At 35.4% G+C, this 27,216-nt stretch overlaps 2 protein-coding genes across 4 annotated transcripts in view; one reads left to right on the top strand and one right to left on the bottom strand.

The window, feature by feature from the left end:
- ctnna2 (catenin (cadherin-associated protein), alpha 2) overlaps positions 1-27,216 on the top strand; it is a 562,621-nt gene that overhangs the window by 390,039 nt on the left and 145,366 nt on the right. The window lies entirely within an intron of this gene.
- lrrtm1 (leucine rich repeat transmembrane neuronal 1) lies at positions 792-3,666 on the bottom strand. The gene has a single exon (XM_088637590.1). The coding sequence runs from the start codon at positions 2,718-2,720 to the stop codon at positions 1,143-1,145; it is 1,578 nt and encodes a 525-aa protein (XP_088493716.1). The 5' UTR covers positions 2,721-3,666; the 3' UTR covers positions 792-1,142.

Raw genomic sequence — 27,216 nt, 5'->3', positions numbered from 1 at the left:
CTCTGTGCTTCTGCAGCACTGCACCCCTGAGTTCAGTTCAGGAATAGAGCATGCATGCGCTGGTTGAAATTTGGTTGGTCTTCTGTTTTGTTGCCGATGTAAGAACACTAGAGAGCAGCCTGTGCTTTGTTTTACTTCTAGATGCTATATGACACCAGCATTCATCCCAAATGCTGAAGACAGTTAAAACAACCACACAGGTCTCTAAAGCTCTGCAGATGTGCTTTTGCAAAAAGAGCAGAGTCGTCATAATAGATTTTAATAGTGTATATAAAATACTTATACATCAAAAGTGTGATCAAAATAAATTATGATGTCTTGATGTTACTTGATTTTACCTATAAATATTTCTTGTTAATATTTCCAAAATGTCATTGATTTTAAATCTTGATAAGACAGTCCTTGCTGTTGTTCAGATACCGGTTAGATCATAGCACACGACGTGAGCTTAATTTGGTTTTAAATGGTAGAAAATCAGCTTTGTAACTAAAAGTAAGGAATCTGCTCATAATGTACTGTATATACTCAGTTTATTGTGCTGAGGATATACTCTATACTGTTTAAAGATGACAGTAAATGTAATTAGGTTATGTGGTCTCTGATCTCCAAATGAAAAACATTAAAGATCTGTGCACAATGAATACAGTATATAGCACTGTAATGCTTAAATTTAAAATGAAGGGCAAAACACTTCAGCCTTCCAAAGCAAATTGCCATAAAATGAAAATAATTTTCTGATATAGTGATTGTTGTTCTTATATTTTGTTTTTAAAAATGTCTGAAGACGTGTGTACTGTAAATAACATTTTGATTTTATTTAAACATTTTAGTTTACAAAAGAAATAGGATAACTTGCATCTTTGTTCACTCTTGCATTTCTGCTTAACAGATTTTACACAGAAGGTTTACCATAATAAAAACTGTGTTCAGCTGTCCGTTGATGTTCAAGTATCCTGAAATTGAAAGACACATTAAAGCTCAAATTTCCTATCTTTGTGAAAGAACCACTGCACAGCCCCTCTCACTTCAAGTCAACAGGTCCATCAGAAGCTGCTGTAACAACAGTAAATCCATAATCACAGTCTCCGTCGGTCCTCTGCAGTGCAGTGCAAAGTGTGTTTGTTTTAATCCCAGCACTAATGTCACACTTCGCACTCTCTTGATGGCTGTTGTTGACAGTTGCAAGATCCATACTCATTGATGATGACCAGGGCTCCTTCGATGTGGTTGGGTTTGTAATCAACATAGTACTCTTGGGCAGACATGGTAGCCATTTGCTGCATGGTTTGTTTTTGTTTCTGTTTGCGGCGTTGGGTGGTGAAACATTGCCTCATTTGTCTCAGGCTGGCAGGAAAGCACTTCCAAGAAACATACAGCATTAACACCACAATGAGAAAGGAAAATATGAGTGCCATTGTCCCGGTAACCACCTTGTGGATCTGCATAGTGTTTTCATGATCTTCATTCGCCACTGTCACAGTAAACGAGTTGGTCACCACTTCACCTCCTGAGTCCTGCAGATCATACGGGCTTACAGTGGGTCCCTCTTTACTGTAACCTTTTGCCCAATCCTTTGTGGCTGTGTTTATGTCAGTGTCGATTGTTGCATCTACAGGATCTTCACAGAGCTGGAAAGCATAGATTGCATCTAGAACATCCTCACCCTGTGCAATTTCAGGGCTGGCACACAGTAAGGTACTATCATGCTGCCCCTGGAAGTTGCTAAGCCATGAGGCCAGAGCACAGACATTTCTACTGCACTCCCATTCATTGCCAGAGAGGGTGATGCTAGTCAGGGATGTCCAGGAATCCAGAATTCTTTGATCAATGTAGGTTAGCCTGTTGGAATCCAGCTGCAGTGATTTCAGGTTAGGCACGCTTTCGAAAACATGAGGTTCAATGTATTCAATCTCATTTCCCGAAAAGTCGATTTTTTCTAGAAAATTCCAAGTCCACTCTAGAGTACTGACCACGATGGTGGCTTTATTCCTGCGCATGTAGAGGGTGCGCAGTGAGATGAGCCGGGGGAAGTGGGCGAGGTTGACTTTCACAAGTTCATTGTGCTCTAAATGCAGCTCGGTGAGCTTTAACAATCCTGCAAAAGAGTTACGAGCCAGGCTCTGCAGTTGGTTGTAGCCCAAATCTAGAAACTGCATGCTACGACAGTCCTGGAAAATCCTCACTGGTACATACTTGAGTGCATTTGACCGTAAGTGTAAGGTGGAAAGCTTCCTAAGGCCATGGAAAAGATCTGGCTCCAATGCCTGTAGGTTATTGTAAGATAAATCCAAATTTCTCAGGTTGGGCATGGGTCTGAAAGTGGTGTTTGGGAGGGTCTCTATCTTGTTGGAACTGAGAATGAGTTCTTTAACCCTGCGCAGTCTCTGGAAAGCATTCTCTTCCACAGAGTAGATGCGATTGTGATCCAGATAGAGCCATGTGAGCTGCATTAACCCCGCAAATTGTCCGTCACGCAGCTCTGAAAGGCTGTTGTACCGCAGAGACAAGCCCATGATACCCGAGAGGTTGTGAGGCATTTCTGTCAGATTCAGAGACTCACAGTACAATAGCCTGCCGTCACAGCGACAGAGCTTCGGACATATGCTCTCCACAACTGGAAACATTTTTAAAAAGATGCCCAGTGTGCACAGTATCAATCCTGGGGGCTTTCTTAGCAGCCACTTTAGGTAGAGACCAATAAGAAGGAAATCCATTAGCATGAATATTCCTAAATATAGCAGAGAAAAAGTCCATTGAATCTTTCAAATTCTACATCATATTTATAAACTCCCATTTAGAATTTTTTTCTGAGCTTTTTATAGCAAGAAATAGTCCTGCTAAGATGAAAATAAGAGAATTAATAAAAATAAAAGACAAGTGACTTTGTTCATGTTAGATATCAGGGAGTAAGAGGAGAGGAGAAAAAAAAGCTTTCTTCATGAACCAATTTCATATGAAAGGATTCTTACTCACCCTTTTCCAGAGACTGACAACCTCTATTCAGCTGCTCTCTTTGTGTTGAGTCTAATTATGTGCGAATCTAAAAAAGACCCCACTGTGGTACAAATTCAGTCCCCTTTCTCAGTTGACACAAAAATCTGGCAAGCTTACAATGTCTTAGTTCTCTTCATGTGAAAGAGCCAGAAAGAGGATTCCAAGTAGCTTTCAGCTGACTTGTAGAAACTGCAAGTTTCCCCCGCTGTATGCATGAGCTTTATCCTTCCTCTGCTGCTTCTCTGCAGTAAATGCTGCGATGATCAGAGAGGGGAAGAAAAAAGCCCTCAAAACTCTTTTTGCTAATGACTCCTCCGATCTGTCAACACAAATTACTGTCCATCACTTGAAGTGACCAGTGACCACGATGGCCTTTAATCCTCTGAGACAGCTCATTATTCATTCAGTGACCGCCTGAAAAAAAGAAGAAGCTAGGGCTTCTGTTTTTCCTTCTTTGCGTTTTTATTTATTATTTTATTTTCAGTTTAAGCCTCTTTATAATTTACTATTTTTTTCCTGTATGCTGTTTCACTTTATCTGGAAGCTAAGGCTTAGAAGGCAGCGACGGCTTCTTGAAAGAAAAGGTTTTCTTTCCCTTACAGCAGAGTACTGTACTGGCAAAGCATGCAGAAGCACCTTCTGTTCACTGAGTGTCGTAAGCCACTCACGATTCAGGCAGGGCAGCTATGGTCTCTCTCTCTATCTCTCTCTCCCTTGCTCTCTCACTCTCTCTCTTAGACATTGGCATATTGAAAAGGGGCTGGGCTTAAAACTGGGGTTTTAATGAAGCACTGAGCTAATGCATGCTCTTTTTTAATAAAATGAAATGCTATCTGTCTGCTGCCTTCTGCTTTTAGAATACCATCTCCTCATTATTACAAATTAATATTCTGCTAATGGCTTGAAAGCATTTTACATGTTGACTGTCCCATGTTGAATATGTATAATCCACTAAAATGTGCAAAGATGAAAATGAAAACTGTGTGTTTTTGATCATATTGATAAAAATACATTCTCTCTGCATGACAGAGAAAGAATTTCTGCTCAGCAGAAGTATCTAAATGCAGACTGAAAGATAAATTATTGGTGATTGTTTTTTTATATATTGGTTGACCTAGGAAATAGAGGTGTATTATACTCTTTAAAATAATGCCTTTCATAGAGGTATAGCATGCCTTTTATAGAAAGAGCTAGGTGTCCTAGAAGCACTGCATCAGTTTATGATGCATAGAGATGCTGTTTGAAGTCTCTGAAAGGTCTCTAAAGTCTCTCATGCCAAGTTCTCACTGCTTTAGTTTTAGATGTGAACTAATTTACAAGACTAAGAAAGGAAAGGGAATATATAGTGAAATTTTCGCAACAGGCAGACAAATCCCTTAGTTCATTGTTGTCAACACTTGATTGCATGTACTGCACATACAGAAAACCTACAAGAAATAATTGAAATTATGAAAGGCTGTTTATGTTTTTCTCAGTTTTTGAACAAACCCCATGTTTTATGAACTCATTCCGTCACTGAAGTAAAATGCTTAAATTCAAATGTTTTTTGTCTGTTAGTAACATAACATAAAAATTCAGCTCATGAGTTTAATTTCCTTGCTCTGCCAGTGCCACACCAAGCCTTGTCATTTTAGTCCTTTTAATTTTCAAGAACAATGAACTGTGACATACTGTTACATGAAACAAACATGCTTTTGTCTCATATCAGTTGTAAGTTTGAATCACATTTTGCCTTGCGTTGTGTGAATTTGCCAGAATCCCAAAAGAGTTCCATCATTCTGTTCCTTGTCTGTACACAGGAGTGTTCATAGCTAAAATGACGCAAGAAAACTGTTTCTCAAAACTTCTTTGCTAGTCCACAGTAGCCTCATAGCCTCTGTGTTAAGAACAGGATCATTTATTATTATTAGAACCTAAAAAGTTAAGTAAACATGCATTCTTATCCTTGATAGTTATAGCATGTTAGCAACACAGTGGTTGCTCTTCAGATTAAATGAAAGTAAAATATAAATTTGCTGACACAAAAATAGAGGTTGGTGACAAAGAAAATGTAGGAACTCTTATTTATGAAGTACAAATGGATCAAACACAGAGGCAATATTTTCACAGCTGGAGTAAATGTTCTTTCCATGTTCTTGACATTACTATGTTGTCCCAATTTACAAATGTAACAGCTTACGTTCATGATCAAAGACACTCTCATTAAGAACAACTAAATTGGAGGTCTGGAATTGAAACCTAACTAAGGATAAATGAATTAATAAAAAGTACCACCTAAATTATTTATTTTTATAATGAATCATATTGTATTATTTAATATTTGCAGATTGCCTTAGCTCTATGTTTATCTAATTTAGTTGAAAATGCTTAATTAATGGGAGTAAGTTTTTTGCAGAATTAAAGAAATGAAAACTGATGATAAGCTTATACAATGGAAATTGAAATGTCTTTATATCTTTTTTTTCTCTCGTCTCACTTTAAACATAATAAATGTCTGCACCATAAGCTAATGACCTGGTGCACTGTAATTATTTGACACAGCCAACAGGAGATGGGAGTATCCAGGTCATCAGTTTAACAGATGTGACTTTTAAAGGGTTGACTCTGAAAAATACGCATGCCTCTCTGTCAGACGGACAAAGATTCGAATCTTGTGTAAGAGATAACCTTGGTTTGCTTCTTTGACCATGTTCTTGTAGTTTTGGGCCTTAGTCTAGCATGAAGACTACTTCACCCACTTCAGGAAAACAAAATGTATGGGGCAATAGACAATTATAAAGGGATAAAACTGACTTCAACATTAAAAAACAGTTTTTGAAAATAATTTAAATATGTATAAAGATAATCTTAATTATTATTTTTTTATTTACATGCATGCAAAACATAAAGATGTTGCTGTAAAGGCAATAAAAGCCTAAATATCATGGTGTCAGTAAATGCAAAGTGCTATTTGCAGACAAAGTATCAGACACTGTGTCAGATTAAAACAGACAGTATCATTTTGACCTAAATTGTACAGAAACTTTATTGCTTTTTCATATCAAGACCACATGTGCTGGGGAGGTTTTGTGAGCTCACTGGACACATATTTTTAAGGCAGTCAAACTTCACAAAAGTTCTAAAGTTTCATGTAGAAACATAGAAAAATAGTATGACAAGTGGGGCTTCAAACTAAAAAATAAAAATTATTTTGGTATTCTACATCATATTTTGTTGTTTCCCTTTTCAGTGATTTTATATTGTAAAGTCACATGGTTTAATTATTTTCTTGTCCTCCTTGCCTTTAAAGAAAATAGATTTACAGTGATGAATTTAATGCTTACATGTGAAAACTTATACTGAACTTTTAAAAGAAAAAATAAACTAATAGTTACAGTATGTAATAACTATCAATAGTGTTTACATAGAGTATGTTTATTTTCTACTCCTGATTCACTGTCACTGATTGTCAACATAGTGTTGCTTTCTCATTGACAAAGTCAACCCAGTGGAATTCTTCAAAATCAACAGTAAATTATCAACCAAAGCAGACAAGTTGAAACTATGTGGAAGTGCATTAAAAACTGATAACAGAAGGTACTTCTTTACTCAAAGGGTTGTGGGAATATGGAACAAGCTACCCAGCCATGTTGCAGAAGCCAACACCCTGGTTTCTTCCAAGAAACAATTGAATGAGGTCCTTGGATCAATTAACTATTGACAAGTGGGGTAGATGGGTTGAATGGCCTCCTCTCATTTATAAACTTTCTAATGTTTTTATTCTTGAACCTGATTGTAGAGTAACTGTCCTTCTGGAGAAACCATCTTAATGTTCTTTATGAATGGTCCATGCTAGCTCCCCACATCAAGCCATAGGACATAAACTAGAAACAGATAATGCAGAACCATGAAAATGGTTAGCAAGAGTATTAGTATAACATGTTTTGTTTGTTTTGAATATGCTTAATCAATATCCTATTATCTTCTGCTAATGTTTTCTGCAACATTAGATTTCTAACCACATTATCCTATAAGGCTGATTTACCAATATATACCTCAATATCTAATAATCTAATATAGCTCCTAAAGTAAAATATATATATATATATTGTATATCTTACATTCAAGGCAGTATGGAAGCCCATGATAAACTACTATCTGTTCTTATGTATACAGTAACTAATTTGAAAAAATGATTTAGTTGTTCTGTACTGACCCTTATTCATTCGCAGAACTTTCTGATTGAAACCAAGGTCTGTGGTGTAGTTTCCCGTCATGTTTTTGCTACCATTATGCCCTTTGTATTTCCCAGTAATCTTTTCAGCACCATTCAGGGATGCAATCAATAATCTTTTTGAAGATGAGCTATCATGTACATTTCCTTTCTGAATAACTTTTGTCTGGCTTGCAAATAGATAAGAAATGTTAAATTCTTATATTTACCAGACTTTATAGACTGTTGTAACCCTTATTTTTGAATGAGATTTGTTTTAAGTTCCGAATCTAAGCAATTTCATTTTCACTGTCCTTCCACACAATTTCAAGTCAAATTGACTTTCTATTTATAGAGCAGCATGCACTTCCAACATACTGTAGATATTCAGAAGGGAAATTATTCCTCTTTGAGAGAAACTGAGATCACTGTTCTATGAAATGTCATCTAGTCTCAAAATACGAAGTCATAAGTTAAAACTCTCATCTGATAATAACATAAAAAGTGCTGCATATTAGAGCAGGTAAGCAACTCATTATTTTGTCCAAGAATCTCATCTGAAGGATACTAGAATGGTAACAGTTATTAGATATTTCCATGGTGTGATTATTTGCTCCATATAACCCCAACTCTTTGCATAAAGAAGCGCTTCCTGTCCTTAGGCTTGGACTTCGTACTGTAGAGTGCACAACTTAGATATCCAAGAGCCACAAGGTATCTATTGTTATGACAGAGATGAACATCAGAAAACATTTAGGAGCAATTACAAACTAAAAAACCTTCTCTCACCACTGTAATTATCTCATCAGCTACTTAAACTCCGCCTTGCCCATGGTCAGATGCTCTGTCATGGAGCTTCCTACTGATTCAGGAAGCACTAGCACTAACCATCTAGCACTAATCATCCCATCAGTACTTCAGGATTCTGCCTGAATCAGCCTGACTGCCCAAACCCGAGCTGGAACCGCATGGCCAGATGAATCCCTATCTGCACCTAACTCATTATGCCTTCTCAGCAACTAACCAGATCGGTCGGACTGTGCAGCTTCCAGATCTTCCTGACCTCTTGGCAGCGCAGTTTCCCCTGAGTTGCTCAGCAAAACTGCTTCATGCCATCCTGGTCCTCTTTAGCCTGGCTGCACAGTGTGCTCCCTTTTTTGTCTGTCCCCTGTCTGCCTTCCCTGTTTCATTCCTCTTTTGTCTGCCTGCACAGCACATCCCCAGCTCTCATCTCTCCAGTTGCCTTCACTTACACCAAGCTAGTAGACTCCTCATCATATCTTACAGATGCAGCACTTTCCACCTCAATCCTGTGTCATAACAGAAACCATATGGGGACTGAGAAAATGAGACCCTGAGATTTTCATCCAATAAAATTTAAAGGATCCCAGTAGTTATTTTGGTTTATTTTTTTGTATCAAGAACGTCTCTCCAAATCTGTTCAATAGTTATTTTAACCTGTCTGTGATATTATTCAATCATTTCTTAAATGAAGGCAGGATATCAGCTTGATATACTGTAGCTAGGTAACTTGTTTCAGCTAGAACTATGCATGTACTCTTGTTAAGATGGACTTCAATTAGCCTGTCACTTGTAGAGGCAACTTGTAGAATGTGTCCTGAAGACATTTCACATAATTGTTACTGTTCTATGTACTGTTTGTTTTCATAAAATAGGAAATCAACTGCTGATTTGTATTTTTTACACGCCCAGCTTGGGAGTACCAATTGTTAACAACCCTGACATATTGCTACAGAAGAAAGGAGAAGCTGTGCATGCACTTCTCCAGCATGCCCATCTATCAAAGCCTATAGACATTTGGCACAGTGTTTGCACTGACTGGTAGAGTGACACATTTCTCACTAAAGCTATTGCAAGCTTGCAGACCATTGTACACCATTACCACTGCTTTGAGAGTGCTGGTTACAGTTAGATAATGATAAAGATAGGCTGTAGGACATCATCTGTTCTCTGAATTAAAAGCTCTTCTGACTGGCCTGCTTAGAAGTTCCCTCATTTTTTAATCTAACTATACATTAATTACTGTGAAGGAACATGTTTTTATTTTATTTTAATCCTTATCATTCATCAGTTCCCATTCCTAAACAATTGGAGCCATCATATTTGTACACTGAAGTATTGGTATAGTCAATAAAAATGATATTTTTCCTCAAGCAAACATCAGAAGGTCATACTATTCCAGTGCACTGTACATTTTCTAGTGTTAAAAATTAATGGAAAAATGTAACTAAACAAAACATATAAAGAACCAGCACTTCTTTTAAAATCATGTTTTGATTGTCAGAATGTTTTTTCACTTGAAAATATGCAGAAGACATACAGTGGTGTGAAAAAGTGTTTGCCCCCTTCCTGATTTCTTATTTTTTTGCATGTTTGTCACACTGACAATCACTTTTTCACACAGGGCCATGTAGGTTTGGATTTTTTTTCCCTTAATAATAAAAACCTTCATTTAAAAACTGCATTTTGTTTTTACTTGTGTTATCTTTGTCTAATATTTCAATTTGTTTGATGATCTGAAAAATTTCAGTGTGACAAACATGCAAAAAAATAAGAAATCAGGAAGGGGGCAAACACTTTTTCACACCACTGTACATACGTAGAATTACAAAATAATTCACACTTTGGCATTTGTTGCTTTAAATGTAATGCATTTGTTTTCTTTTTTCTCTGCCAAATATTTTTTTTTATTCTACCATTTCATCAGCATCCACTAACCAGAGGCCACTCAGGAGTTATGATAAATTGTAATGTGATTACAAACCCAGAAGTCTTGCTTCAGGAAATGCTTTTTAAAACAGAACTTATAGCTGTTAATGGATCATTGACTTCAGCACTGCAACAGTGTCAGAAGTACAGAAAAGAAATGGATCAAGCTAGATTCTTGAAACGAAATGTTTTTTTTTTATTAAATCAAGGGGAAAACATAGCTTTTATCTAATAATGACCAGTTGTTATAATGAAGTACTTCCAGCAGATGGCAACTAGATTCTTTCTGTATCTCAAGGCAGATAAACAGACATAATTTGAGGAATGATAAAAGGAAGACAAAGGGCAACATGTTATAATTCTGTTATCATGGATGGTGCCTGTAAGGACTGGGGCTTTGGTGACACGAGTTCTCTCTGTGGTAATGCTGCTTTTTCTTCCCAGCACAATGATTCTGCACTGTTCTTTTTAAGTTTTTAAAGCCGAAATGGAAGCTTTACTCTCCTCAGTCAATCTTAAGAAATAACGTCAAGGTCTGTAAAAAAATATTCCCAGTTAGCTACAAAAGCATTTAATTACATAATGCTACAGTCAGGCCATAACCTTACTTGTATTTGTGTGTCTTGAAGTTTGGTCTCATGAGAGCTAGGAAAATATCTGCTTCAATAAGCATCTCCTAACGCTAAATGGGAAATCAATAAAACTTCATCTTCACTGTATCTCCCGTTAGGTGGCCAAATTTTAACGGCACAAATGTCACATGTTTTGTCAGCACTTGTCCTCTGAAATAGTCTGTAATGTGAAAAAAAGCTTTATACCCTGCAAAGAGGAAGTTAAGGTACTGTACCATTAAAAAATATAAAAGTCCCGTTTGTTTTTACATGATATTCTTCCTTATACTACTTTAAGGTAATGCACAGTGTCTTGCAAAGTTTAAACCCTTGTGTAACACAGTTTACACATTTTTTTGCAGTCATGAAATTTTGAAGAATTAATATTTGTTATATGCAAAAACCTACTCCACTCATTCAAAAAAAATGAAAGAAAGAAGAAAATAATTAGTATGATAGAAAAATGGAAGTCATGATTGCAAACTATTTAAACCCTTTATTGTGGCAAATCTAAATTAAGTTATGTGCAGAAAATTACCTTAATGAACCACATAATTACTTAAGTGGCCTCAATCTGTGTGTAATAATAGAGTTTCACATAATTTCATAATAAATACACCTATCTTTGTAAGGTTCCTCAGTCAGTTACTGAATTTCAAGCCAAGAAAATCTGAAGACTGTATAATAAGGCACAGATCAGGGAAAGGGTATAAAGTAAATATTTTATTTACTTTAATATTTCTTTAAGCAAGTTGAAGTCTATCAGTAAGTAGTGGAAGGCCCCCAGACACTGCCTAGATCAGGATGTCCCTCAACACTGAGCAGCCTGGCAAGTAGGAAACTGGTTAGGGATGCAAATGTGAGTCCAGCTGTGACACTGAAAGAGCTACAGAGTCCAGTGGCTGATTTGGGAGAAAATGTGTATGAGCCAACAATATCGCAGTCACTCCACACAGCTGGCTAGAAACTTTCTAAGACTGGTGGTAATAGAGATGGAGTAAAGTACTGGCAAAGTACTTAGAAGAAAATCTTCTTCAGATTTTAAACTGGAACAAAAAAATCAGGTTTCAATAAATAAAGCCAAAACTACAATGGAATGGCTTAAAAATAAGAAAGTGGATGTTTTTAAATGGTCCAATCAAAGTCCTGACCAATTAAGGATCTGGGGAAGACTGGAAGACTGCTGTGCTGAGAAAATCTGCCAAGACAATTGCACCAAATCATGGTGTGAAGCTGGTAGTGACTTACAGTATGAAATAAGAGATTCAGCTGTAATTAATGCCAAAAGAGCTTACTCCAAATATTACGTTTCTGGGTTTGAAAACTTCAATACAATCGACATTTACTGTAACGTATCTTATACTTAGATGTCCTCATTTTAAGCGTTCAGGCTTAATTGCATCATTTTGTAGTTTCTCAAAATTAAACACCATAGAAAGGATCTGAATGCATTTGAAGCACCCAGGAATCAGGTTGTCAGTATGTCTTCAGGGATGTGACCCTGCATGTTGGACACATTCCTGTTTTACTTTGTGCTCTCTAAAAGGCCAATTGTGCTTGAAACATAAAAATATTGGAGACAAAAACCATATAGGGTTGAAGTGAACCACTGTGACACTGCTTCTGAAACTGCAGTTTTGTTTAAACAAGAGCAACAATAATATTTTTTAAATCAACACTTTAAAAAACTAAACTTTCGGTAACAGTTTACATCATAGAAAGTGGTGAAAATTGTAAAGTCAAAACATAATTGTTGTGGACATACCAAAGACGTTGTCTTAGCAGCATTACACAGTAAATATACTGAGTTCCTTGTTTCTTGATTCAGGATGCTGTAGTGGAGAAAATTTTGAGGTGAGCCATTTCCACTCATGCTGAAGAAAGAATAATAACATGCATGGTCTTAGGGGCAGGAACATGAAAACCCCAGTGCAAAATATTCAAGTAGCTAATGGCACGTTGTAAGAAGCTGGTGCTGAAACATTAGAGCAGTGTGTGCACTGTGTTGCACTATGAAGGACAGAACTGAGTTTCCATTTTACAAAAGCAAATTGCCGGAAACATTTGAAACACATCCTTGTCTTTAACTGAGCTGACCAATGCCATTGCAAGCTCTTCTATGCATGTCATGATCTTTAATTAACTGAATAATCAGATGTAAGTCACTGTTACCGACTTCATTCTTGACAAATGTACATGGAAGAACTTTGATCTTTACTTTTGTTTTGATATTATTTCTACAGGCTAGTTAGCTGTAGCTTGTCCTTGACTCGCAAGGTATGTGACCAGCAATTGTAAATATCAACCAAAGGATTTACAGTTTCATCAGTGTAATTTGAAAAGTGCTTTGAGACTGCCTTTGCTAAGTCATTCCATTTCAAAACCAATTTCTAATAATGTTATTCACGTGCTGTACATTTACCAGTCCCACTTGGAGTAGTGGAGTGATGTACAGTATATACAATCCATTAATTTCTATTAGAAATCACGTTAGAAAAAAACAAAAAATATTGAAAAAGGGTTCTGTGAATCATATTTGACAGACCACTGAAATGCAGCTTAAGGTCCTGTGTAAATAAACAAGGCAGTTTCCTAGCTGTCTGATTAGACTAGTGTCAACAAAAGCTAAATCTTCTGACAAGAGAAAAATCATCCCCAGTGGGTTCTGTTGGACTGCTTTAGCACAGTAAAAGATGTAAAGACATTAAATAAAGCGATTAAACAGTGATGGCCCAAGATATTTTGGGTTCTGTTTTCTTTGCATTTTGGGAACTTTCTTTTTCCAAAAAGAGAAAGTCAATCACAAAGGTAATCATTACATTTAAATTGCATATAACACCTCTTTCAACACTGGATCAGATTATAATCTTTTGACATTTAAAGAGGTGTTTACTTTTTTTTATTTCTCTCTATAAAATAAGTATACTGTATGTATAAACAATAAGTGCATATTTTTAAAGAAAACAGCTTGATCTAAATGTTTTCTCCCTGCAGTTCTTAACATCTTTAATTACTAATTAAGACAGTAGTTTTCAGTTCAGTCCCATGCCCCAGTCAGACTGTGAGGACCATGATTCTCTCCACAGCACGTGTTCTTTGATAAGGTGATGCTGTTAATGCCCAAACAACTTCCCTGGGGCTCTGCCTGCTGGTGCGCTGTCTCCACCGGCTGCTAGCCACACAGCAAACTTGCAACTGTAAAGAAATCCATTTCAGAAACAACTATATCTTCAATTCTTTTACTATAAGGCAATATTAATCCTACAACATATATCAATAAATAAACACCTGCTGCCAAGGTGCCAAGAAATCTTGCATTAGGATTTTCTAACAATGGTACCTGGATAGTAGAGATACTCAGATTAAAGCCCTGAACATAATAAGAAACTCACTGCACATCAACACACAGAATCATTCCATCAATGCCAATTTGGCCTGCAAACTATCACTGTTTGCTCTTCCTTCATGATTGCTTGGCAAGTAATTGGTAAGCTGAACCTTGAAATCACATGCTTTTTCTTTTAATAACTTGAGACTTGCTTTCGTGTTTCACATTTACCTTTTAAAGGAATGTAACTTGCAGAACATTTTTACAAATGGTTGGTCATCAATGTTATTTGTATTGATAATTTAGGGAATTGTCTCCCTCACAATTTTTTTTATACCATTTGTTTTTTGTGCACGCAAATCCTAAGAGATATAACCGCCTTCAGCAAAATATTGGTTGCCTGAATAGGAAATTTCCATGAACTATTACTTCTATCGTGAAATATTGCTACCATGAAATAACTTGTTTCCACATGGTAAAAATAAGAAAACAAAACGTTAAGCAATCTTATCTCAATCCCATCTCCCATTTAAGAATGTAAATAAAACATACGAATGATTAGTTATTCTTTTTTTAAAAAAATGCCATGTTCATCTGCAGAAAGTTGAGTTTCCAGCATTAAAGATATTGAGAATAGATTGGAGAAAAGAAAAGATTTAGCATTTTGTCATAGGGCAGCTTGTTGCTTTATTGGAGCAATGCTCTACTGTGGTTAAATGTGAAAAGCAAAATGCACACTTTGTCCTTTGCAGCCTTATAACTTGCTGTTGATTCTTTGCATTGCAAAAAAAGTGAGATTTACAAAATGTTGGTGTGAGGACCTACTGCTATCCTCGGTCCTAAGTGGGCAAATATGCAAATTCCTTTTTATAAGAGGGACAAATGCGAGAAAAATGTCAGGACAGTGAAATAACTCCTTTTCTCAGTCTTGTGTTATTCTCTCTTTCCTTTTACTGAGAGCACATACTGTACTGCATCTTACAACTACAGCGTGTGTAATATTTATGACACAATTGATTAAGCATACACTTGTTATTGGCTACATAAAGTATTTTCTTGTATTTTTTTTTCAAAGATTGATCAGTGGATTTTTAAAATCAATACTATCTTTCTTCCAGTAGGTATTTTATAGACCACTAATAATTTTGGTGAACAGTGCATACCGCTAGGATAATGATGTTTAGATCAAGAATCTCAAGGTCGACAAGATCTTCTCTTTTTTGTGGTAGATTGGATTCGCAATTACAGATCCATCCAATCAGGATACATGCTGGATAATGCAGCAATTTGTGGTGCTCATGCCTGAGTGCAATATACAGTACCACACTGCAGATTTTTTTAAAATTCTGTTGTTGGACTGCATTATTTTGTAACACCACAAAGTGGGGCAGTGAGTGCTTAAAGTGTCGTCTGGAAGCATTTGGGATGTCGCCAGAAAACGCCTGGTTTTGAATCCCTGTTGAATCCCTTGAGACAATGTTTTTCCAGTTATTGAATTAACTTGTATACTGTTTAGAATGTTATTAATTTTAAAATGTGCATTACAGTATGTTCAATATTAAATTGATTTAAAATGGAAGTATAGGTATTTTACAAAAACAAAATCACTTGGATATATAAAAAATAGTTTATTTTATACTGTAGCTTGTTGAGAATGTAATGTGCTTCTTTCATGTTTATATACCCATTGAGATAACCTATTTTTTGTCTTAATACAAATTTCAATGACGAGTAATCAGTAATCAACTTTAAATTATGACATGAAAAATAAATTTCACATACACTGTACTGTAGTGGCTTTAAAGCTCTCATATATAATATATACCTAATGTACTGTATATACAGTAGATGGTAGTGGTACTGTAGCTAAATATAAAAATGTTCACAACAGAATTCAAACCTTCTTCATAATCACTTTATGCATCAAATTCTTAAACACAGTAACTTATGGTGGTTATTTTGGAAAAGCTTTGACATGCTTGTTCTTACTAAATAAAGTTTATATACTTCATAAAAAAACTATAATGTTTTTTCCTTTTCTAAGAATACATTATAAGAAAACTATAAATTGCCACTATTGTTGTAAAAAGTTGTAATACTGATTTAATACTACTCAATAGGGAATATTAATATGGATGTAACGTCATGTAACTAAATGCAAATGTAAACTACATGTAAAATTTTGGCAACTAAAAATAACTTTTAGATATTTTGGAAACATTTTCATGTTCATTTTAATTACTTTTATTGTCCTTATAGTGGAAATGGACAATGAAACGTTTTTAAACTGTAATGTAGGGCGTTGCACCCAAGCAGCAGTTTAGCCCAGCAGTTTAAATGGCCACCTGCTACTCAGAAGGTGAGCAGTTCAAGTCCCAGACTGACCATTGCTTTGTTTTTTTTGCTTAGCTGGATATATAAAAAGTAGTTGAGAAAGTCTATATTTCGTCTTAATGCAAATTTGAGCTGTGAGTATTCAGAATATAATTTAACTATAATGTTAAAATGAAAACTATATATCACACATACTTTACTATGGAAACCATAGGTATCATACTATATATAGAGTATATTTATAGAATATATGATCACAATATACTGTATGACGTGTGCGTTACTGTTTCGGTATATCTGTGGATACAGTATGTGTGGGTGTTTTGTTTTGATTATACTATGATGTGTAATACCAGGTATACCGTTCAAGGTATCAAAATTATATTAAAAAAACAAATAAACTTTTGGTGAGTTTGCACTAGAGAAAGGGGTACCTCTTGAGAAGTCGTGTACTGCTTGCAAAGTAGCCATTTAGACCAACTTAATCAGATAGTTTTGCTTAAAGTATTCTGCCTATATGCAGCTTTTATTTCATTGAGCAGAAAGTCACCTTGCTCTTATGAGTGGCTGTGTTAGCAGATGAGTTTGTTGAACATAAACATATTAAAAGCATACTCTCAGTTCTGTTCGACTCTCCTCTCAGGGATATTATAAAAACTTAACAGTTCTGACACCTACTGTGATATTCATTCTAAACTTAACATCTGCTTCTTTGATGGTTTTGTTATGCGAAATGTATAATTCCATATTAATTCAGGTGGGTAGCTGCGTCAGCATGCGTAGGCTGCAAAGGAACAAGTAATAGGTTTATTCCATGCTGGAAAAAAGAAGAAAGAGAACACAACGTTTCGGCCGTGGAGCCTTCTTCAGGTGTCAGGTTTCTTCTTTTTTCCAGCATGGAATAAACCTATTACTTGTTCCTTTGCATTCCATATTAATATTCCATATTAAGCAGATTTAAACATGCACAGTACAGAATACACCACAAGTGCCACCAGTGAATTACATAATGCAATGTGCCATGTTACAGGTAATGGATTTGGAAGAAATACCATGCATTCTGAGTAGCTGCATCTGTAGAACTATTCTTAAGTATGCCCGTGCTTAATATTTTTAGCTGTTAGACATATCGATGATTCTTCAAGTTTTGTGTTTTGTTCATTATAGATCTGTTGATTGATTCAAGCAGCAGTTATCATGTTGTACATGTTATGGCCTGAAGGCAGTGTACAGTACAGGTTATAGCCCCTATGATTGCAGTCGAATACCACTGTTTAATATTACCCTATTAGTGACATTTGAAATGTTTTTTTTTTATATTTCTTCTCATAAAGTTTGTATCTTGTTTCTGTTGTTTTGTATCTAGAGCAACTCGAGTACAGTAGAAGAACTGAAGTTGCTTTGAAACCAGTAGGCATGAGAAATGTACTATATCTCCATAGCAGTAACTTTTTTGTGAAGATTTGTACAGCACAATTACATAAAAGAAGAAAGAAAAAAAATTACCAGTGTAGCATAATTGTGCTCTTTGAAGCTATTGAACTTAGAATCATTAGCAGTAATGGGATGGTTGTTGCAGTTTGTCTCTGAATATGTAAATTCATAACTATTAAACCACAGAGGAAGCTGAAAGAAACATAATCACAGCTCACTTCAGATGTGTGGCTTTAATCTTTCCTCTGCTTATGTCATGATAAACACCACCTTGGGCCTGAAAGGTCAGTAGAACAGAGAAATATCTAATAAGTTTGGGTTATTAATACAAAATTAGAAAAACAGTATACAGGTTTGAGGAAAGTGCCGAGGACACCATAAGTTTATGATTTGTAATAATTGAATGTAGAATGTAGGACTTCATATGGTCTTTTGTATGATATAATTATAGATTTATAGATACATGTAAATGTATTATTTTTTCTAACAAAACACTTTCTCATGACTAATCTGTGAGAAGTGCAATATCAATTCTCTACAGGCTACAGTGCCAGCTTTCTACTTTTAATCCTGTATAGGTTTTAAGTAGTATATAACTAAGCCAAGAGGTCATAAAATCCCATTTGGCTTGTTTGCTTCCTCGATGAGAGCAATCTCAGGAGACCCAGCAGTCTAACCAATGGGTCGCACACAGATCCCAGGTCTATTGCAGTTAAGTGGTTTGTTTCTCATTATCACATTCAGTGCCAGAGAAGCAACTCTGAGCAAATCTGTATTAAAAGTTGCTTAAGGGAACAGTTATCCCTGGGGTCAGATATGGCTTCAGACTAATGGATGCACAGATCGGATTTGTCTGACTCGGTGAAGAGAGTGATATCTCAGAGGGGCCCCCAGGCTGAAATGGTAATTCTTCACTGGCTAATGCATAAGATCTATCATTTGAAATTTTAAAAAAGCGGTTGTGTTCTCACATGAAGCAGTTAGTAAACCAGTTGACCATTCCCTGCCTACACAAAGAGCCTTCTGGTGATCTTGTTAATCCTTTCAGGCTATAACCACACTGAACCAGCGGGGTACAGTTTCATTGACTTCCAGGCTAGAGAGGAACGTTGCATGTGTGTCAGAGCATAAAGTAGAGCTGCAAAAGGGATTTTGTATTTAACATTTGTGATATTTTTTATTTGTACAGTTGCCCTACTTTATCTGTTTTAATGTCAAAGATCCGAAAGTAAAATAAAATAAAAAAAAAATAATTTATTCAGGCTTATAATTAATTGAGTGTTTCCCTACATAGATAAGAAAGAGAGTAAGACATCAGCATTAAGGCTTTTTCATGACCTTTCTTTGACTGCTGTACCTGTCTTCAGTGCTCAGGGATTTGCAGACGTTCACCATTCAAAGCAGGTGCATCATCAGTGGTGTATCCATGACCTTGATACATAAATACCTGGGATGGCATGAAAATGGATTGTGCTGGATTTGCTTAATAACTCACACTCTGTGGGTCCATCCTGTGCCTAACAATTGCAGTTCTCCGTTTTGGATTTTAGTTTGTGTTGCCACCTGTGCTTGTGCCTTATAGTACTGCCCATCCATGTTTATTCTTTCTTTGATTAAAGGAGGTGATTTTAATGACAATCTAACTCTATGCATAACTGTGAATTGTACACTAGCATAATAATGATTATAGATTGCTTTATTAGGAATAGTAGGAGTCCTCATAAAATGTTGGGAAAAAGCCAAATAGTGGCTCAAATTATCACCAAATGTACATTGTATTTTTATTACCTGAATGACCTATATTATCTGCAGCAATTTGGAATATTAGCCTTTAGAAAATGCTACCTTTCATGGGAGAGTGTACATTAGAGGTTGAAGAAGTTGTTCTTAGGTTTTTTACTGTAGTCATGTTGCAAGATTTCAGTAAAGGCTTTTTTCATTTTGTTGCCAGCAGCATGCAAAAAGAAATTGGAAGTAGTTATTGAATTTCAATTCAACCTGTCTGTTCACATCTCTGAAAAGAAGAAAAAAATGTTTTCAGGAAAAAAAAAGAATGGGCAGAAAAAGCAAACAACGTTGTTTCTATGGAGCAAAAAATATGTCTTATAATTAATGAGTAGACACACAGGATCTTTTACCCCTCCCCAGAATGTTTTGTTATTTCAGAATACTCTGTCTCCACTAAGTAGAAATCAGTGAAAGATGAGAATGGCACACCCTTTTACAGTTCGTTGGACCTTAAAAATACAGAACTAGAGGTTAAGAAGCTAAGCCAGTGGTACAGAAGATATTAGTATCCAGAATATTTGAACTAGATGGCTTTTCCATTGCTTACAATCCCTCCTTTAAGTGGAATATAAAAGGCATTCCTTTTTTAGTATTGCATTAAATACACGTTTGGATTATCTTCTCATTGATTTAATTAGTGTCATTGTTGGTTTTATTGTCCATCTGTTTCCTTTGTATGCCTGTGTATATTAGCACTGTATCGTATCTCCTTCCTAATTTTTGCCTGTAATTTCTTCTATAGTCCCGCTGTGATCAGCTTTGTGCTGCTTATGAAGATGCAGAACATTCCCTGCGGGGTGTTGCTCGCCCTCTTGTCTTTTCTCTAGTAAATTATGCTTTTTTACTTGATCACAGAGTCTCTTCACCCTAAAGTCACTGCAGTGATATACTGTAACGGCAAGTAATTTTTTTAACAAATAATCTTTGTTGCAAATATTGAATGAACTAAATACCTTTTACTACTGGAAAGTGACACAGTTTAAAAAACGAAAGCTGCAAAGGTTCTGCTATTAAATATAATTCCTCATGCTACCTTGCCATTTCTGTATTTGCCAACTAACCTTAAAACAATACTTAATGTGTTCTCTCAATGAATATTCATTTTTGCAGTTCTTGTTTATAGTATTTATTCACACTTCCATGACTCCTTGTTTTTGAAGGTGAAAAATCTGCCATTGTTCTGATTTTGACTCAATATAAATGTTTTCTTCTTGTTCACATGAACAAAAACTATGTGTAGGCATGTATTACTGTCAATGTGGAGACAAATCTCAAAAGAACATCCCCACAAAAACAATAACGCTTTTCAAACAGACTGCTTTTTCGGAAACCATATGAAATCTTCTTTTTGATCTAAATGTCTATTTTCACCCTGTCTAGAGTTTTATTGTGGGATAGGATAGTAAAAATAGAAAATCAGTTAACAGGAAGTCCTCTTAAACACAGGAATACAAGTGTGTGTGAGTAATAATGGCACTGCATTTCTTTTTCATTGTGGCTTTGAACTGTAAAGGTCTGCAGAAATTGATACAATTCATTTTTCTGCAAAGAACATGCTGTTTAAAATATTATTATTAGATATATTTTATTAGACGTACAGTATATGCTTATGTTTGGACATGGTTGTGAACAGTTTGTAAAAGGCAATTTCACCCAAAGAATGGGCTATGATTCTCATGCTATAGGTAAGGCTAGAAGTCACTCAGGAAGATTTTGTTGTTACTGTATATGTTGTGCCAAGTGTGATGTGTAGTCAAATAGAGTAGATTATTTTAAAAAATTAGAAGTTGCACTGTATGTGAATATGGTCTATCTGTTTTCTTATTTGATTTCAAATTAAACATATTATTCACAATGTTATGCTAACACTTTTTTTATCTATATAAGACATCCATCCATCCATCAAGTATGAATGTTCCTACAATTACACTGTCTTCATTATCTATTTTAAATGTTACATCTTTTTTTTATCTTCCCCACTAACATGATGGTTGTTGAACACTTATTCAAAATAGCTGTTACAGATGGCCTTCCTTTAAGTTCTTTGCCAGCTTTACTATCCTGCTCAGTAATTGTGCTTCACTTTTCCTAATTAAACTGACAAGAAGCCGGAATTGATATCATTTAACACATTGATCTTAAGACGAGATGGATGTTCTGTGAGAATAAAAACCCTTTCTATTGTTGCAGCACTTTTTTAATTCACTTGTTGTGTGAAAAAAGCCCTTATCTGTGATTTGCTGAAAACAGAAGAACTTTTGCTCCTAATATACACTTTTGGATCCAGTTAGAAAATCTGTATTGTAGTTACACTTAAATGAATGATACTGTATAATGCCATCAATTCCTGATTTTTTTGTTTTATTGTATTTTCCCAGATATCATATTTCGTCACAGGCCAGGTTGGAATAGAGACAATTGAAAGATTGTGCAGTAAAATAAAAGAAAACTGTAGTGTAGTAAAAGGTCCCTTTGAAATTGTGTATGTTCATTTTGAAACAAATACTTGCAAAGGGGAGAAATGATCACTTTATTGGCCATATACAATTTCTTGTATTAGGAATATGTCTTTTCACATACCCCAACTTACTCTACATGAGACACACAGACAAGGAGAGAAGCTTGGGGTCAGAGCGCAGGGTCAGACATTTACAGGGGCGCCCCTGGAGCAGTTGGGGTTAAGAGCCTTGCTCAGGGGCCCAATGGAGTGGGATTCCTCTGCCAGCCACAGGATACGAACCTGCAACCTTCCAGCCACAGAGCCACTGCCCCGTACTGTATATGTATAAAAGATATAGTAAATACATATTAGACTTTAAACGGTTAGGAATGCAAAATACTAAAAGTAAATCACACTTTTTAAAGAAGAACAATGTGCAGTCCTAACTAAATGAAACCATAAAGAAAGTGCTAACTGGACAAAGTCATTTGGAAAGAAAGAGAATGAAGAGAAGGATTATGGGGGTGCATGCATCAAATGCCTAATGAATCCATTTGTTAAAGGGGTATGTATGAAGACAAAATACTGATGATCATGATGATGATGATGATGGTGATCATTAGTATAACTGCAGGTTTTTCACTTTGATGTTGATGAATACGAATGTAATCTCTTGGGTGCCGGATATAATTAGTAAAAATTGAAATATATGGCAAATTCAGATGTGTAGAGGAGAGCCTTTCCTATAATTTAGCTCCAGGTTTTTTAATCAGTTAATAAAGGGAAGCTGAAGCAATTGCCTCAATTTGCAATAATGTTCTGCTTCCTAATTTCCTGTTACAGCAGACTTGCCCTTCCCAGGTTGAATGCCTTGCGAAGAGTCATACTGCTAACTGTGTTTAAGAGCTTCTTTTGCTTTTTGAAAAAGTCTTTGTAGTATTCTTATAAATACATGATCGATTCAAATTTTAAATTTTAGTTAATGCAAAATATTTGAATGATTGAATTTAACATTATAGAATCATTGGTGCTGTGGTCTATACCTTCTGTAACACTGAGAAAAGAGGACAGAACTATAAGAATGTCTAGACAGCAAAAATTACATCTGTAGCAGCTTATCCATCTATGCTGTATGAAAGAAGCTGTTCTATAGTAAAATGTCTAGGATGCTTAGTGGATTAAACTGCACTGCTTTCCTAGGATATACGGTTTTATACTGTAGTTTAATCAAATTAAACATAAAATACATTCTATGTATTTTAATCTAATCTTTTTGGAATAGATATGACTTATTTCACAGTCACAATTTGTGCTTAATTTTTGTATTCTTAATTGAATAAAGGGTTGAACATAGTAGATGTCCATATACATTTTATATTTTTTACTTACCCTTAAATAGAGCTTAATGGTTGAGCCAGTTAAACTGTATTCTTCACTGGAATCTGAGTTCCATTCTTAACATTCGGTGAATTCAGCTGAGGATTAATACTTGTTTAATGCACAGTAGGATCTTTATCTGTAGATGATATTTAACTTTCTCTTTGCTCTCAGCCTCATTCACAACAGTATCTATTGCAGGACTCTGTATAGCAGTTAGAAAATGAGAGGTAGATTTCTAATATAATTAATCTCATAGTGAGCAGCACTTTATCAGCTTTGTTACAGACACACCACTATGTTATGTTTTATAAATTTTGTAGAAGACATCAAGGAAGGTACTGAGTCAGCCTTGCAACAGGATTGTAAAATGTTAACTGGAAAACAGGCTACAAAATCAAGTCAGACCATTTTGTTGCTAAATCTGTCATTTTTTTGGGAGGTATGGCAATGAAGTTGTTACTTTTGCATGATAACCAACAAACATTGTGTAAGTCAAGAAAGGGGGTGAAAATGTTAGTTTCTTGCTTTAAAAAAGAAACAAACATGTTGACCCAGAGCCAGAGCCTATTTCTAATTCTTGACTGAAAACTGTAATTTCTACTGTTTTCAACAAAACAAACATAAATGTTAACCTTCTGTGCATGACGTGGATTTTTATTTGGAGCAGTGAAGATTCATGCCCATTTGGACACTGAAATGATAGTGGCAAGTGCAAAGCACTGTTGTGCTAGTGTACAGTATGTACTGTTAAGCAGAGAAAATAGATCAGATTGCACTGCTGTAATTTTTAATAGGATACACAAAGAATATGTGAAAATACAGTGCTGAAAACAAATAAAACAAAGTAAACACAATAATTATCTATATTTCTCAACGATATACTGTAGTAATGAGACACCTCACTTAGAATAATAACGGAAAGCAACATTTGACAGAATTGTAGCGTTAATGAAAAATATCTTATACCTAAGATGCTAAAAGAAAAATATTCTAATTGGTAAAATGTATTTATTAATGTATGAGGATTTATTTAAACCCAATTTCTCTGTGCTGCCATGGAAAACAAGATAAAAATCTGCTGAACATCATTATCAATGCAGCACCGCTCTGGTGTGAAAATAAGGAGTGTAAACCACTTGTGTGGTTAGACTGCCACTTTCTGAAGGTTTTAGCTTCCATCAGGGACTGTGTCAGACTTCATTATTCCCAATCATCTCTTCTGCCTTTGGGGAATAAAAAAGACCTTGTAAACCTTGTAAATAGTATTTAATTGCTATTACTTGTTGCAGATTTGCTTCTGTATGTTTGATTTTTATTATAAAGTGTTCTTTAGGGTATTTCTCTTTAATGCAGCCAATCTATGGACTAATGGGAAACAATAATGTTTATAGCTCAATAGTGCCAAATACATTTGAAGTGACAGAAAATGTTTGCCTTAAGGCTCAGCCATGAAAAACAACAACAGCAGAGAGCCAAAATGAGTTTTGTGTTTGATTTATGTTGCTCTCATATGCTTGCTTTGTTTTTTCCTCTCTAATAAAAACACCATAGTACAATATTCTCTTTACCATACTCAGATTAGATTATCATAGAGTACGAAAACTGCAACAACAATGCGTTATCTATAAAACAAAAATTCAGTGATGGTAATATCTGTATCGGTGATTGTGTAGTTACTACTGTACATGTATTTAAGTGACCTTAAAAAACTTAAAAAACTTGAAAATTAATTAATAACTTGAAATTATTATATAGAGCAAATCAAAAGTGAAGATACTATACAGTGTACAGTATGTACTTTGTGGGGGTGGTTGAGGGAGCTGACTGACATAACCAGGATTTCTTTTGTTTCAAAACTCTGAAGAAAATAATTGAATTTGAATTTGTACTGATTACACAAATGTGCGTTTAATTACTTTTATGAGATATTTTTATCAGCATTTAAAGACTTCTTAAAGGTTCTTTGGGTGGTGCACCATTCTATATCTTACAAGAATGGTTAGAATATTAATGCAGTACTAAAAGGAACAAGAGATGTAATGTTTCAGAACACTACAAGAACTGTGAAATTATTTTGGTATTTTGTTTTAATGCTGTGATCAGGAGATTTATACAATCCCCATACACTTGCACATTAAGAGAAAGCTGTGAGCATACTTTCTATTTAATCCTCTTTGGTGGAAGAGAGGCAAGTCACTGTCACACTGAGTGAGATGAGCCAAGTAGCTGCTACAAGGGTGGTTAACGTGTGGTTGGTGGAGGGCTGCTGAGCAGAAAAGACTGGGAATGTACTGTATCTTATTTATATGAAGCCGATAATTTTGTTAGGATTTGGGGATTTGTCTTCTTTCCTGTCTTTTGTTGTAAACTCCATCAATCAATGGATAGCATATGCCTCAACTCTAGACTGCAAACATCCCGATCTAACAGCACCTTAAGGCACACAATAGGCTGAGTGGGGTCTTTACACAATGTGTTCCTAAGCAGTATTTTTCATGACCTCTGTGTCATTCATAGGCTTGTCTCTGAACACTAATGCTTCAGGTTAAGCAGTTCAACATCAGACCTCTGAAGCATTTAGATTTAAACCTGAAGATCTCACATTCAAAACAAATTCATACATAGATTTATTTGTGCAATTTCTTGGAACAATTTAAAGTTGTCAGTACACATTTCATTTTGATCTTCAAATTCTATTTTCTTTTGCTGAAAGATTGCTTTGTCATTTAAAACTAAAAACAATAAAAAGACAAATCTTCCATGCTTTCAGAGCACCAGTCTTCTCAATGTATTGTACCACCATTAAAACAACTCATGTTATAAATGGAGCTTAAGAGAAATGTTACAGGCTTTTCCTATGTGTTTTTAAAACTAATATATCCATCTTCAACTGTTTTCACCGGGTGCTTCTATTTATTGTGAATAATGTCCATGAGATCTGAGGATTGAACAAAAAAGGAGGAGCAAACCACTACAGGGCCTGTTCTCTAGATTTATAATAAAGGAAAATTTCTTATACATTAAGTCCCTTAAGTCCATAAATTCCATTACTTTAAAGGAGTGATATTTCCCACATATATATTTGTAGAGTTTAATTGCACATAAAAAGCTAACAGAAAATAAAAAAATGCTGACTATAACCTGGAATTCACACGTCTTGTCCTGCTAATAACTTCTGAATTGGTTGTAGTTATAAGATTTTGCTAATACTCCGTACAAGAAGTACTCAGTGATTACCAATCAAAGTTTATTTATCAAATGCACAACAATACAGCGTGTAGCACTAATTGCTGGCAATGAAATGTCTTTTCTGTGAGCTCACCAGGGGGAAATAAAAATAAACTTCACAAAATGAAAAGTTACAGATTACTCAGCTCATTAAGGTACAGTGATGCAAGTTTCTTGTCTATTTCAATTCCCTCAAGGAGTCTTCCTTGGTGTCAGCCAAACACCAGATTTATGTCAATTTTGTTTTAGTAAACAGTTTTGCATGTGAGTCATTCATACTCTTGAATGCAGAAGCCAATTATTCAGAGTTGCCAACTGACTCTGCAATTTATATTAATTGTACTGCTTTTTTTATTTGTAGCTGCATTAAAGTTTGTCATGGTCTCGTTGTATAGTGCATGACTGTTTGTTGCTCTGCACTCTATTCTATATCTTTATACCCACTTAGAGGCATCTCCTTTCCCATCTCTTTACCCTGTAGATGCCCTGTATTTTTTTTTTATTCTGGAAATAAATTCATGATCTGTAATACTGTCCAATGTTGCAATTCTGTTATTCATGCTGCTTGTAGATGTTTCCTCTACTTTTTCTGCATTAGTTTCTTGTTCACAAAGATTTCACAGCAACGAGCTCCTTCACCTTTGACCTGCCTCATTTAAATTGTAGGACGCCTCATTGTAATGGGAGTTTTTTTTTCATCCTAGTGACCTTTCTCTGCTTCACTATTCAGGTCAGGGTCACAGGGCCTAGGTGAAGA

The sequence above is a fragment of the Lepisosteus platostomus genome, chromosome 1, assembly GCF_059453375.1.
Source record: "Lepisosteus platostomus isolate fLepPlt1 chromosome 1, fLepPlt1.hap1, whole genome shotgun sequence".
Classification (NCBI taxonomy): Eukaryota; Metazoa; Chordata; class Actinopteri; order Semionotiformes; family Lepisosteidae; genus Lepisosteus; species Lepisosteus platostomus.
The sequence above is the reverse complement of the archived record's forward strand: the minus strand, read 5'-3'. Positions and strand labels throughout refer to the sequence as shown.

Coding starts and splice junctions, on each gene's coding strand:
- lrrtm1 (XM_088637590.1), bottom strand. CDS start 2,720: ATGCTAATGGATTTCCTTCTTATTGGTCTCTACCTAAAGTGGCTGCTA.